The following is a 13,129-nucleotide window of genomic DNA, read 5'->3' as shown; positions in this document are numbered from 1 at the left end:
AAGAAATGGGTAAATGATTGCTGAGTCTGTAAGACTCTCATTCTTTATAGTCTATTTTTGGACGCTATTGGAATGTACCTAGTGATTCAGAGGCATCTGAGTGCTTCAAATATCAATGATCTTAATGCTCTGAAAGACAAAACTTGAAAAAAATCATCTATGAATTAAGAAAACAACTAATATTCATCCCCAAATGGGGACTCTTTTATGTCAATTTAACTGAGTATCCTTGGCAGAGTGTCTTCAGTAGAAATTAAGTCTAGTGTCATTGAGTGTCACTAAAAGAACAGAAGCAGAAATTGTGGAAGCAGAAATAGTATTCTGCTTCAGAGATAAGGGTGGTGAGAGTCAGGGCAACACAGACTGTAGGAAGAAGCAGCCACCAGGGAGCATTAGGAGAAAGCTCTATCCATGAGTCTCTTAGCTATGGCAGTCACATCCAGTAAATGTTGCAGACAATCCATGCTTTCTAATGTAAACTGTTAGCTTGGAAATTAGGACTATGAGTTCTCATCACATTTGCATCAGCTCCTCTTTCATAGAGAACTATAAAAACAACTTTGTTTATAAAACTTATGTGTCTTAGTACAACCTCCATAAATTCACAGAACTTTAAATTACACCATGCAGCCTAGGTGGTCTGTATCACTTAGATTCTGAAATACCAGGGAGATTATTCCATGGTGGTGAGAAGTAAAATTAAGAGACAGAGGAGAGTAGGATGAAGGGGGAGGGGTGGATGGAAATGACGAGTATGTGGGGTGTGAAATAATTTGAAATCCTGACTTTCATTCTGTTTGGAGATCCACATGTTGACTTGTTTTCTAGACTCCTCTGCAGCTTTGGCAAGGAGATCTGCCCCACCTCCTAGTGAAATAACAGAGTAGATTAAATTCATGAGCTACAAAATGAAGGTTAAGGCAATATGGTATAAGCAGTGTTAGATTTTAACATTTAATACCTACCAACCTTCTCAGCAGCTCTTATGCATGTGGAAACAGTGTGGTTTTGACAGGGAACTTACCTGAGATATCTGGATTGCAGTGTTTCCCTTTACCCCTAAGAGGACCATAGCTAGAGCAGAGAAGATGCTCACAGGAGAATAACATACATTTTCTGAAGGGTTGTTTTGACAGAGTATCTTTAAAAGATGGATGGCAAAGGTGCCACTTGCTTCAGACAGAGCATTCATGATGCAGAGTCTGGAAGCAAAGGGCAATTTGAACTCAACACAGAGCTGAAGGTTTATTGTTCTGAAGAAGGGAAATCTGGAACTCTACTTCTGGTTGTCATTTCAAATCTCGTAAGTATTTTACGGATTTAAAAAATCCATTCTCAGTTAAGGTCCTTCCAATGTTAATGTTATTAGGTAAGCATGGTCAAAGCAGGAACCCAAACCTGGTTCTTTCTTATGGGGCGTAGGTAGAAAGAAAGATCATCAAGAATGAATACACAGGACAGCTGACTAGCTCCTTTCTTCTGAAGAAGGTTGAGTTGAAGATAAAGAGAAAAAGGAAAAAATAAAGTAAGGGAAGAAAGCATCTATCCCCTGTAGCCTGGCTGCAGCACTCTACAACCTGGACTTGGCCTGTGAAAAAAAATTCTGTGATTTTCTAGGCATGCATTGGACAGTGCTCTCCAGAATTGCTAGATACTACAGCAAAGACACTGAGATGTTGAATGAGACACACAGACAGACTGGTGTTTTCTCCTCTGCTGTACAGCAGGCACCATCCCCGACATTGGCTGCACAGGGACTTGGAGTCAAGCACCCAGGCTGCTTTTCTCTTGAGATTCCCTCATCTCTCAGATGACTGGAGAGTTTGGTCTAGACTAAGTGACTGCTTAATCCATTTCTGATTCACTGTGCATCCTATGACTGTGCTCTCACTGTCTTATGACATTTGAACTCTGGAAGTATCTTCCAGAATTCTTCCTCGTGTGCTAAAATGCAAATCAAAAGCCCAGGGAGCCTCAGAACACCGCAACCCATACTTCTTCCCACTCCTCAGACACTCTGAGAGTATAACTAGATCCTTGGACTTCTGTCCTTAAGTCTCCCCAGGCTTTGGAAGGAAAGTTCTGGCTGCTTTATTTCAGTGACTTATGTTGTAATTGGACATCTTATCTGAGCTCGCCTTACCATTTCTACATTCCTGCCCATTTTAATTTCAATTTCCGTTTGCTTCTAAATATTTGAAGTGGTATTTATATGACCTTGACAGTCATCTAGCCCATCCCTGTCACTGAGTTCAAGCTACTCACCCTTTCCAGCTTCATTGGTACAGCAAAACCTCAGGGACTCTGTTGTTCTCCTTCTATCCCAGGTCTGTTCTTGATTTGCAAGTGTAATCTTTTAACTTACTGATGATTGTCTGAACCATACTTAGAATTATGCTTAGCAGGGAGGATGTCTGGCACACCACTTCAAATCACCAGGAATAACAGCCTGGCCTCATGTGGCTCTGGCATATGCAGGGTGGGAATGGGTGTAGCATGAAGAAAGCTCAGGATAAAGGTGAGGTTGATATCTCAGACAACAAGGGGTGACCAATTTTAAAATCATCTTTTATCGTTGGAGCAGAGCTCAGATGGGCTAGAGCCTGCTAACCTTAAAAAGCACAGAAGAAACATTACTTTTCAGTTCCTCAAGGAGAAGGCAAAGGTAGTTAAATGGGCTAGGTGGTAGAACTACAGAGGAAGCAGGACATAGGAAAATGGAGAAAATCCACTCAGATCCTGAAGCACCTAATACTGTCATAGATGGATCAATACAGCTTCTGGACTTTAGCTGTAAGACAAGCCTTACTGCCAGTCTCCACTGGGGTTTCTAGAAAAGCCACCTGTGTGACTGCCCACAAGATCTATCCCCTACACACAGTTTCTTTTCCTAACACTCAGATACTGGGGTTCCATCTCCTGACTCAGTCTAGACTTTCTAAATTTAGCCATTAGGAGTGCCACTGCTATGGGTTGAGTAAGGTTATCCTACTTCCAAAGTTTGTGGCCTCACAGTGCAATGTTCAATGCTCTATGCCCATGGAGTACAGCTTAATTGCCTATAGTGTTCAGATAGGCCCTTTATTCACTGCAGAGTAGGGACATTATACTCAAGTCACCATGCTTGGGGTGGAGAAGAACAACTTGCTGTCATGCAGCTCTGGCATATACAGGGTGGGAATGGGTGTGGGGTGGGGAAAGCTCAGCCCTAGAGTAAGCAAATCTAGTAGGATCCTTGGGTCTCTGGCTGACAGGAATTCATGGTAGAATGTTGGCAGAGTGTCCAGAACACCTTGTGACTGTAGCAGAGCCTCTATCCATGTGAAGGATTCAGGTGTGAAAGTGTTTTCTCCAGGTGTCCTATCAGGTCTACACTAGCCCAGACACATATGATGAATCCTGGTATTAGCTTTCAAAAACGACTTCTTTTCCAGCTGCTGGGTATAGACTGTTACATTAGAGGACTCCTCCTTGCAGAAAGGTCAGAAAGAGAGACTGAGGCAAATTAGTACAAGACATTGTACCCTTTATCAATGGATAGGGTATACTGTATTGCATGCCCCAAAGAGAAGAGACCTAATAAAATTCTACATCTTAAGTGTTTCACATTCTTTAATTTTAGAATTAAAATACTGTAGTTTATGTGTTAGAATATTTTTCCTGCCTTGTATTTGTGTATGATGTGCATTCTTGATATACAGAGGCCAGAAGACAGCAGGAGATTACCTGGACAGGAGTACTTGTTAGATCTTGGGGCTGTTTGTCCACTTGGCCATGCTGGTGATAGTTTAGGAATTCTTCCCCAGGACAGATGCACAGAAAAACTTGTTAGCAACATATTGATTTGTCCTTCTAAGCAAACATTCATTGGCTTAGACTATATTTACAAAGGAATATGACAGTTATCATTATATAATTCCTGATGTATATTTTTACTGCCCATTATCAGTATCTATCCTGCATACCTCCCTCCTTGCCTGGCATCCATTTTCTCCCTGTTCTTCCCAGTCTTGAGCAGTGCTTATGCATGAAATATGTAGTTATGGGTTTGGTCTTCCATTACCAACCTAAAGTTTCCAAGGCTCATTCTTATTGTTTCAAGATGTCATGTGGTCCATGGGCACGGACCACAATTATGCTACACAATGCCACCTGCAGGGTGTTGAGTTCTTCTCAGAGAATTTAAGTCTGGTCAATTCACAATTCTTGACTCTGCCACAGAAAGGAATTCTAGGAGGAGCCAGTATGAAGTAGAATTTGATTTATGAAGAAGCAAACACACATATATTTAAACACAACAATATACAAGGGGAGGCCCAGCAGGAAAAGTGAGGATGAGACACACCTGAGCATGCTGGTGTCTCAAGGGATAAAATGGCTTCTGTCTCAGCAGTAGCTTCACATGTGGTTTTGTTGACTCTCAATAATTACCTCTTTAGCATAGAAAGATGCCTTGCTGGGAATCAGGAACATTATGAAAGACTTCACAGATACAGGAGAGCTCTCCCTGTCTACAAGATCACTCATCTAGTTCCACCTGAGAATGTCAAGGTTTCGATTTGCTGAGCCTGAAAGGCCACTCACTTTCAAGCTATCAGTTGTATACAGTTTAATACAGATTTCCACTCTACATGTCATCTTTGGAATTCAAGGATGGCAAGCTTTTCACCAATCTCCTCTTCCCTGTAGCTTTGCTGGTGTACTATTTGGGCTTCTGTAGGGTGCTCATGTTCTTCTGCTTGACTTGTTCAGAGGAGATGCTGCCACAACACTTGTCCTCTAAATCCTGAGCAATCAGAGAGTGACAGCAGCAGAAGGATATTTAGCTTGTGGCATTTTTGTTCATATTGCTTGAGGAAAGGATTAGCAACCTTTTGTGCAGTATCTGTTTCCTTTATAACCATCTGTTCTCCATCAGCAGAAGGGGATTTCTACCTTTTGTCCCTTTGTCTCTCTATTTACTCTGCTTTAATGACCAACCCATCTAACCATCTCCAGTCTTAACTTGGGTTTTGGGGCTACTTTTTATTTGGTCCCATATCACTAAAGCAGCTAGCCCATAGATGTCTTCCTCTTTGTCCTTGTGTCCTCTGACATCCTGTCTCTTTTCTGCTCTGCTTCTCCTTCTTTCTCACCACTGCTCCATACAAAGTCTTTTTTGCCATCCTCCTCTTCTTCTGTTAACTAGAGGCTACTTCTATCTCTTCTCAGCTGGAATGCTTTGTATTTTTTCTCAGAGTGGGCTTTGGTTTCTGGATGAAGTCTGTTACAAAATGGGCCTGCTTTTTAAAACAGTGCTCATTTTTAAGGGCACAGATCTCACAGCAATGCTATTCACAAACTATTCTATCTTCCTCAAGTCTTACATATGTATCCCTCCATGTACACTCCTTGGTTGGTGGTCTAGTCCCTGTGAGCACCATATAGTCTAGCCAGATAACATTGTTCTTTCTATGGGGTGGCAATTCCCCTCCTGTCCTCCCGTCCTTCTGCCAGTTCACCTACAAGGATCTCAAGCTCTTTCTGATGGTTGGTTGCGAGCATTCTGCATATGCATTGGTCAGGTGATGTCAGAACCTCCCAAGGAACAGCTATACCAAGTTTCTGTCAGCAAAGGCCTCTTGGCAACAGCAACAGTATCTGGGTTTTGTGTCTGCAGAGACATGGATCCCCAGGATGGGCCTTCCTTCAGTCTCTGCTTCACTTTTTTTGTCCCTGTCTTTCTCTCGGACAGGAACATTTCTGAGTTAAAAACTTTGAGATGGTTGGGTGACCCCCTCCCTTGACTGAAGGCCATGTCTATCTAGTGGAGATGTTCTCTACAGGTTCTACTGCCCCTTCGCTGCACATTTTGGCCAAAGTCATCCTTGTTGGGTCCTGGGAGCCTTGAGCTTCCCTGGCATCTAGGATCCTCAGTGGCTACCCCCAGTTCTTTATTCTCTGCTAAAATTTTTATTTAATTGCTTGACCCCCCCGTAACTTTCTCCTATCCCCTCCAATACCTGATCCTGCCCTTCTCTTTTTTCCTTCCCCTCCTCTTTCCCTCCCAGATTTACCCTCCCTCCACCTCCCATAACCATCCTGTTCCTTCCTTTATGCATGGTTGAAGCATCCACACTCTGGTCTTTGTTCTTTCTAAGTTCCTATGGTCGGTGGGTTGTATTGTGGGCAATCTGAGCTTTTGTGTTAATATCCACTTATGTGTGAGTACATACCATATGTGTTCTTTTAGTGTCTGGATTGCCTCACTTGGGATATTTTCTAGTTCCATCCATTTTCCTGTGAATTTCATGAAGTCATTGTTTTTAATAGTCAAGTAGTACTCTGTTTTGTAAATGTACCACATTTTCTGTATCCATTCTTCTGTTGAGGATCATCTGGGTTGATTCCAGCTCTGGCTATTATAAATAAGGCTGTTATAAACAGAATGGAGCATGTTTCCTTGTTATATATTGGAACATCTTTTGGATATATGCCCAATAATCCTATAGCTGGGTCTTCTGGTAGAACTATTTCTGATTCTCTTAGGAATCACCAGATTGACTTCCAAAGTGGTTTTACCAGCTTACAATCCACCAGCAATGGAGAAGTGTTCTTCTTTCTCTACATCGTCACCATCATCTGCTGTCACCTGAGTTTTTCATCTTAGCCATTCTGACTTATGTGAGGTGGAATCTCAGTGTCATTTTGATTTGCATTTCACAGTCATTTGAGAATCCTCAGTTGAGAATTCTCTGTTTAGCTCTGTATCTCATTTTTAATAGGGGTATTTGGTTCTCTGGAGTCTAACTTCTTGAGATTTTTGTATAGTTTGGATATTAGCTCTTTATTGGATGTAGCTTAGGTAAAGATCTTTTCCCAATCTGGTTGTGGATCTATTGATCATGTCTTTTACCTTACAGAAGCTTTTCAGTTTCATGAGGTCCCACTTGTAGATTGTTAATGTTAGAGCATGAGCCATTGGTGTTCTGTTCAGGAAAATTATCCATGTGCCAATGTATTTGAAGCTCTTTCCCATTTTCTCTTCTATTAGATTCATTGTATCTGGTTTTATGTGAAAGTCCTTGATCCACTTGGAATTGAGATTTGTACAAAGAGATATGTTAGTGCAACTACCAATTTTCTGCCTGTGTCTGTAGGTTTACACTTCTTTCAATTATATAAGATATGTTCTCTCTACTTTCTGGATAATGGCCATTGATACAGACAGATTTATTTTCTTTAATAAAGTCTCACCATATTTCATATTGTGTTGGTCACTCAGTTGGGGCCATCTGGACAGAGTTTTATGTATCTCCTTGTGATTTAATTGAGATATTCTGGTTCTGATAGTCCAGATGTAGATTTCAAATATAGAAGTATTACACTTGGGAAGGTTTTAATTACAGTGTATAATAAACATTAAAATTTGATAGTGGCTATTCATAGTAAAGATGATATTTCCATGTTTAAAATCTCATTTTTCATATTACTGTTAAATTATTTCTAATAAAATTGTAATGGAGAATATACAATTCATAAGACTAAAGATTGTATTATGTTTTATAATGATAGGTCAAAATATTTTAATTCTATGTAAATAAAAACTATACTTTAAGCTTGAGACATTAATCCCTGATATTCAAAAATAAAAAGCTATAAGTGGTGCTTAATAATTATAAATTAGTGAATTATTTAAAATGAGTATTTTAAGTAAATGTTTGTATATTCCTTTCTATTGTATGAATGTTTGCATATCCCTTTCTACTCTTATTTATGTTCCAAATATGTCTTATATTACCTTAGCACCACAGTTTTGGCATTATTGAACTTAATGAAGTGGAACGTATGTTTCTATAAGACTTGAGCAGAAGGTGTATGAACCATCAACAGAATGCAAAATCACAAAGACTGGAAATACTCTTTGTTTCTATAATTTCTTTTTGTGAAGTTTAACCTTGTTATCATAAATATAAGACTCAAATATTCTTCTGTGCTTTCCTAATTTCTGTCTTTCCAGACTTAGGATCAAGGCCAGCACCTTGCACAGGATATGCAATGCCTAACACAGAACCCTGAGTTACACATTTATGATTTAAAATTTTCCATGCAATTTCTTTATCACACTGGCAAGAAGTTTAGGATACTGTTCCTTACCATGTTCATTTTAAAAGACAGCTCCTTAGTGAAGTTTTTGTGAAAGTGTTGATGCCACATTTCTTGGAAATATAAGGCATTGACAAGAATCAGTCTGGTCTGTGAATTAACTGAGTCACTTGACAACAGTTCTGAAATCTTGCCTTTAAAGAAAGAAGAGACTTCATTCAGGTTCTTTTTATAGACATGTGAGTTATCCACTGATATGACATCTGATCAGATCAAAGCACCACCTTTTCCAGCTTGCTTAATTTGTTAAAAATATTAAAAAATAAATTAAGACAAAATGCTAACATCCATGTTTGACTTGAAGTTATATACATTGGAGGAACATCATTTGTTAGTCCTCCAAGGAAAGGTGGTTTGTAAAGAGCAGAAAAAAGACTCCAAGATGAAGAACAAATCAAGTAAAAAATGATGAAAGTGGTAGGAGTGATGCATTGTCACTGCCTGGGATGGCTAATATTAGTTGCAATCTTGATTAGGTATGAAATCTGCTAAGAGGCATGCCTATGGGTCTATGAGCACATTTCCCAGAAAAAGTAGCTAATGGAGAGGAAAATCTCCAGGGTGTATCATCCTTCTTGTGCTGCCAGATATAAAGGTATGAGAGAGAAACCACTCTGCTTTGTCTACTTGCCTATAGTCCTTGCTGGTGATGGTATCTGGTATTTTTCACATCACCACACACGCCATTTTAAGCTGACATTGGAATTCAGTAGTTTGGCCATTATCTCATGTCAGGAATGCATAAGATTTCAATAAGTTATTGTCAAAAAATTGATGAATGGAAGACAAGATTATTTTTCTTTACTCTCTGTCTTTTAAAAGAAATAGGAATGTGCCAGGTAACACAGAGGCATCTAAAAGGTTCAAATAATAATGATCTCAAGGATCTCAAAAAAAAGTGATTGAACCTGTCATCAAAAAATATAAGGTTCAACCCCAAATGGGAGATTCTTTTAGATTAATGTAACTGGGCATTCCTGGCAGACTGTTGTCAATGGAAATCAAGTCTCTTGTCATCAAATATAGTTAAGGAAATTGATACAGGAACTGTGCAAGTAGAAACAGGAGTCCTCTTCTGATGTAAAGGTGGTGAGAGCTAAGACAATGCATACTCTAATAAGAAGCAGTCTCAGTGTAGTATTATGGAGAAGACCTAACCATGAATTTCCATCTGAAGGATGATGGAGTCACATGACCTGTGAAAACTACATCCCACCTATGTCTTCAAAGATAAAGTGTTAGTATGGGAATTGGACCTCTGAGTTCTAACGATGTTAACATCAGTGTCTTTGTTCTAATGAAACACTCAAAAAATCTGTTTTTTAAAATCTAATTGAGTAGAGCCTCTACAAATTCCTTGGACTCTAAATTATACGATGTTGCCTATTTCTGAATCCCATTGACTCAGAAATAGCAGTGAGATCAGACAATAATGGTCATATGAAGTATCATGAAATTCTGAACTTCAATCTATTTGGAGACCCACATGTTTATGTGTTTCACTGACTCCACTGCAGCTTTGGCAAAGGAAAGCTGCTCCATCTCTGATTGGTAGAACTGAATACAGGACTCCTTAAAAGTCTTTAGAGAGAAAATATTCAGGGAGGTAACACTGAAAAATAAAATGTCAGTAAGCTTTCTAACATCCTGATTAATATGGCAATAATAAAATAAAATTAAGTATAGATATCATTTTAAACAAGAAACATCTTCAGATACCAGGCTTTTGCAAGAGGGAATTATCAGACATTAAATAAATAAAAGTTCAAGTTACCAAATTTGAAATATTTCAAGATATCATTATAAAATTGTTGTTTTTGATGAAGATTAGGTTTGGTGAGTCTTCCTATGTAGCCTAGACTGGCACAAAACTCATGATCCTCCTGTCCCAGACTTCTACATACAGATTTATAGATGAGACACTATAGAGTAGCTAGTATGTCAGCCTTACTTTTCTCAGTTTCTCTAGTGTCCTTCTCCTTGGATCTATAGAAACAAGCTTTTGGATACAACTGTTATCTTACTAGTGATACAACTTACGGGGAGCAGTTCACACGAATTCTCTGTAAAGAGCCTGTTGGTCATTCTAAGACAGTAGTTACTTTTTGGCTCATTCAGATTATGAAGAAACAACTGGAAGCCCTGATGGATGTCTTCATCTGGCTTTAAATTAAGGACCTGTGAAGGAAAAGATGAGATATTTTCAGGCCAGTGATAAAGCATTTTGGATGCAAAAGGATTTTTCAAGCAGAAGAGATAGCTCAGGTAGTGATGTACATGGGGTTCTGATGAAAGACATGTTGGTATTAAAAAAAATTAAGAGCAGGAATTGGCTTTCCTTTTCAATGAAACATTACAAGTCTGTTGCTATAAAAACATGATAGATGACAGAATGCCATTTTTCATATAATTTCAACATCTCTTTCACCCATTGCATCACTTGTGACTGACCCACATTCTCAGTCATGCTAAGCTACAGCTCTGCCACTTAGTCATAATCACAACCCCCTTTCTCCATCTTTAAAACAAAACCATGCAAAATTATAAAAGACCAAAAGAACTTTTTATTTGTAACTGAGCTGCTCAGGGTAGACCAGGACTTGGCATCTTCCTTTCTCAGACTCCTTAATAGTTTGATTGAAATGTATTGGACACCAGGCCCAATATCAATTATTTATGCATCATTTTCTAAGAGAATTTAGTATGAAATTTTGAGAATCCCCCACACACATTTTATTATTTGGGAAAACTCATTGCCCTTAAAGCAATGTTACTGGAGGAGATTTGTCTTTTATTCTATTTCTTCTAGGCTCCATCAAACAGTACGTGTTCCTATGTCAGGGTTGAAGTTTAGCCACATAAACATCTCTGACACCAATCTCAGTCAGGTCTTTATTGTTTATTGAATACATATTCCAAAACTGATTAACCATGAATGCAGTCAGGAGACAGGAGCAAAACTAGAATCCTGAGTAGTTCTCATAGCCAGTTTCTATCTGAGAAAAAACACAAAAAATTGTGCTTGAAACATTTACAACTTTTAGGCTATCTACACAAAGCAGTAATGTCTGAACTTTGACATGGTTGGCTAGGTCTATGGGCAGAGAACCTAAGTATGTTTCTGAGTCCAAGAGTCCCTGTGACAACTTACCACATGAAATTATGGTCAGGGAAAGGAATATTAGGTCAGGTTACGCTCATGAGATACAAAATGAAGGTTGAAGCAATATGGCAGAACTATTGTCAGGTTTTAATATTTAACATTTAACACCTCCTAATCCTTCTTAGAAGCTTTTATGCATATGACACTGGTGTGAATATGACTGGAAACTTACCTGAGATATCTGGACAGCGGTTTGTCCCTTTGCCCCCAAGAGGACCATAGCTAGAGCAGAAGAGATGCTCACAGGAGAATAACACACATTTTCTGAAGGGTTGCTTTGACAGAGCATCTTCAAAAGATGGATGGCAAAGGTGCCATTTGCTTCAGACAGAGTATTCATGATGAAGAGTCTAGGGGAAAAGACAAATGGTACTCAACACATAGCCGAAAGTTCATTGTTCTGAAGAAAGGAAACCTGGGAACCTACTTTAGGTTGTCATTTCAAAGATAGTAAGTGCTTTTAATTGGATTTCAAAAATTCATTCTCAGTCAAGGTCCTTCCAATGATACGGTTATTTGGGAAGCATTTTTTTAAAGCAGGAACTCAAATGAGCTTCACTTTCATCTGCACAGGTAGAAAGAAAAATCATAAAGAATGCATACACAGGACAGCTGACTAGCTCTTTTGTTCTGAAGAAGGTTGAATAAAAAGTAAAGGTAAAAAGGAAGAGAAGATAAAGCAAGGGAATAAAACATTCATGAGCATATAGCCCCTCTAGACTGGCTTCAGCAAGCCTACAACCTGTTCTTTGCCAGAGAAGGAACCTCCTGAGATACCCAGGAATGCATTGAACAGTGTCCTCCACAATTGTTAGTTCTTACATCGAAGACAATGAGAGACTGAATGAAACACAAAGCCAGGCTGATATTTTCTAAACTTCTCTGCAGCAGGCAACATTTTCCTGCAGTGGCTGCACAGGGGACCTTGCATCATCTGCAGGCACACAGAGCATCCCTCACCTTCCAGAGCTATGTGAGGCCAGGCCATTCCCATCTACCACTATCCTGGGGCCTTGAGCATGATATTCCCACCCTGCAGTGAATAAAGGGCCTGTCTGAACACTGCAGGCAGCTAAGCTGCCCTCTGCATTGCTCAGTTCAGGGCAGTGGGACTCCTATTTGCCAGATTTAAAAAGTTAAGGCTGTGTCCAGGAGATGAAACCCATGGATCTGGGAGTTAGGAAAAGACACAGTGGGGATGTGGATCTGATAAGCATTCAAAGATGTGACTTTTGTAGAAACCCCAGTGGAAACTGGCAGTAGGGTTTTTCTTAGCGTCAGAGTCTAGACAATGTTTTGACCCCTCTGTCAGGATTCGGTACTGCAGGATCTCAGTGGCTTTCTCCATTATTCTCTGTCCTGCTACCTCTTAGGTCCTACCACGTAGCTCTGGACTCTGGAGGGTATGGCTTTCTGTGGGTTAGGGTATACTTCATCCCTGGAGGAAGAACAATAGTAGAATCCTTTTTTATCTAGCTTACAAGGAACTAAGGTAGAAAGTCAGCAGATGTCCAGAGCACCTTGTGGATGTAGTCGAGCCCGAGGCACTATCAATGTGAAGGATGCAGGTGTGAAGGTTTTTGTTCCAAGTGTCTTTCAGGGCTTCCCTAGCCCATACCCAAATGCAGAAGAATGATAGTGTTAAGTTTCCAATGAGACTTCCAGCTTCTGGGCATAGACTAGTACATTAGAGAGCTCCTCCTTGCAAAAGGTCAGAAAGAGACATATAGACAATTTAGTACTGGAATTGTACCCTTTATGCCTGGATAGTGTACATTGTATTTGCATGCTGCAAAGAGAAAGACCTCCTAGAATTCTGTA

General features: G+C 39.6%; 1 protein-coding gene across 2 annotated transcripts in view; it reads right to left on the bottom strand.

Annotated features, from left to right (window-relative positions):
* LOC114633170 (leukocyte elastase inhibitor A-like) overlaps positions 1-11,648 on the bottom strand; it is a 68,231-nt gene extending 56,583 nt beyond the window's left edge. The window contains exons 1-4 of one of the 2 annotated variants that reach the window (XM_028781781.1): positions 11,481-11,648; positions 10,186-10,323; positions 9,617-9,726; positions 8,137-8,287 (exon numbers count right to left, since the gene is read on the bottom strand). In XM_028781781.1, coding sequence (XP_028637614.1) covers positions 8,137-8,287; positions 9,617-9,726; positions 10,186-10,323; positions 11,481-11,648 — 567 coding nt within the window. Of the gene's footprint in view, positions 1-1,024; positions 1,193-8,136; positions 8,288-9,616; positions 9,727-10,185; positions 10,324-11,480 lie in introns of those variants that run through there. The other variant, XM_028781780.1, reaches the window with a different exon arrangement.
* Between the last annotated feature and the right edge of the window lie 1,481 nt (positions 11,649-13,129).

Source organism: Grammomys surdaster, unplaced genomic scaffold (genome assembly GCF_004785775.1).
Source record: "Grammomys surdaster isolate TR1022 unplaced genomic scaffold, NIH_TR_1.0 545, whole genome shotgun sequence".
Classification (NCBI taxonomy): Eukaryota; Metazoa; Chordata; class Mammalia; order Rodentia; family Muridae; genus Grammomys; species Grammomys surdaster.
Note: the sequence above shows the minus strand (reverse complement) of the source record. Positions and strands in the feature narration are given on the sequence as shown.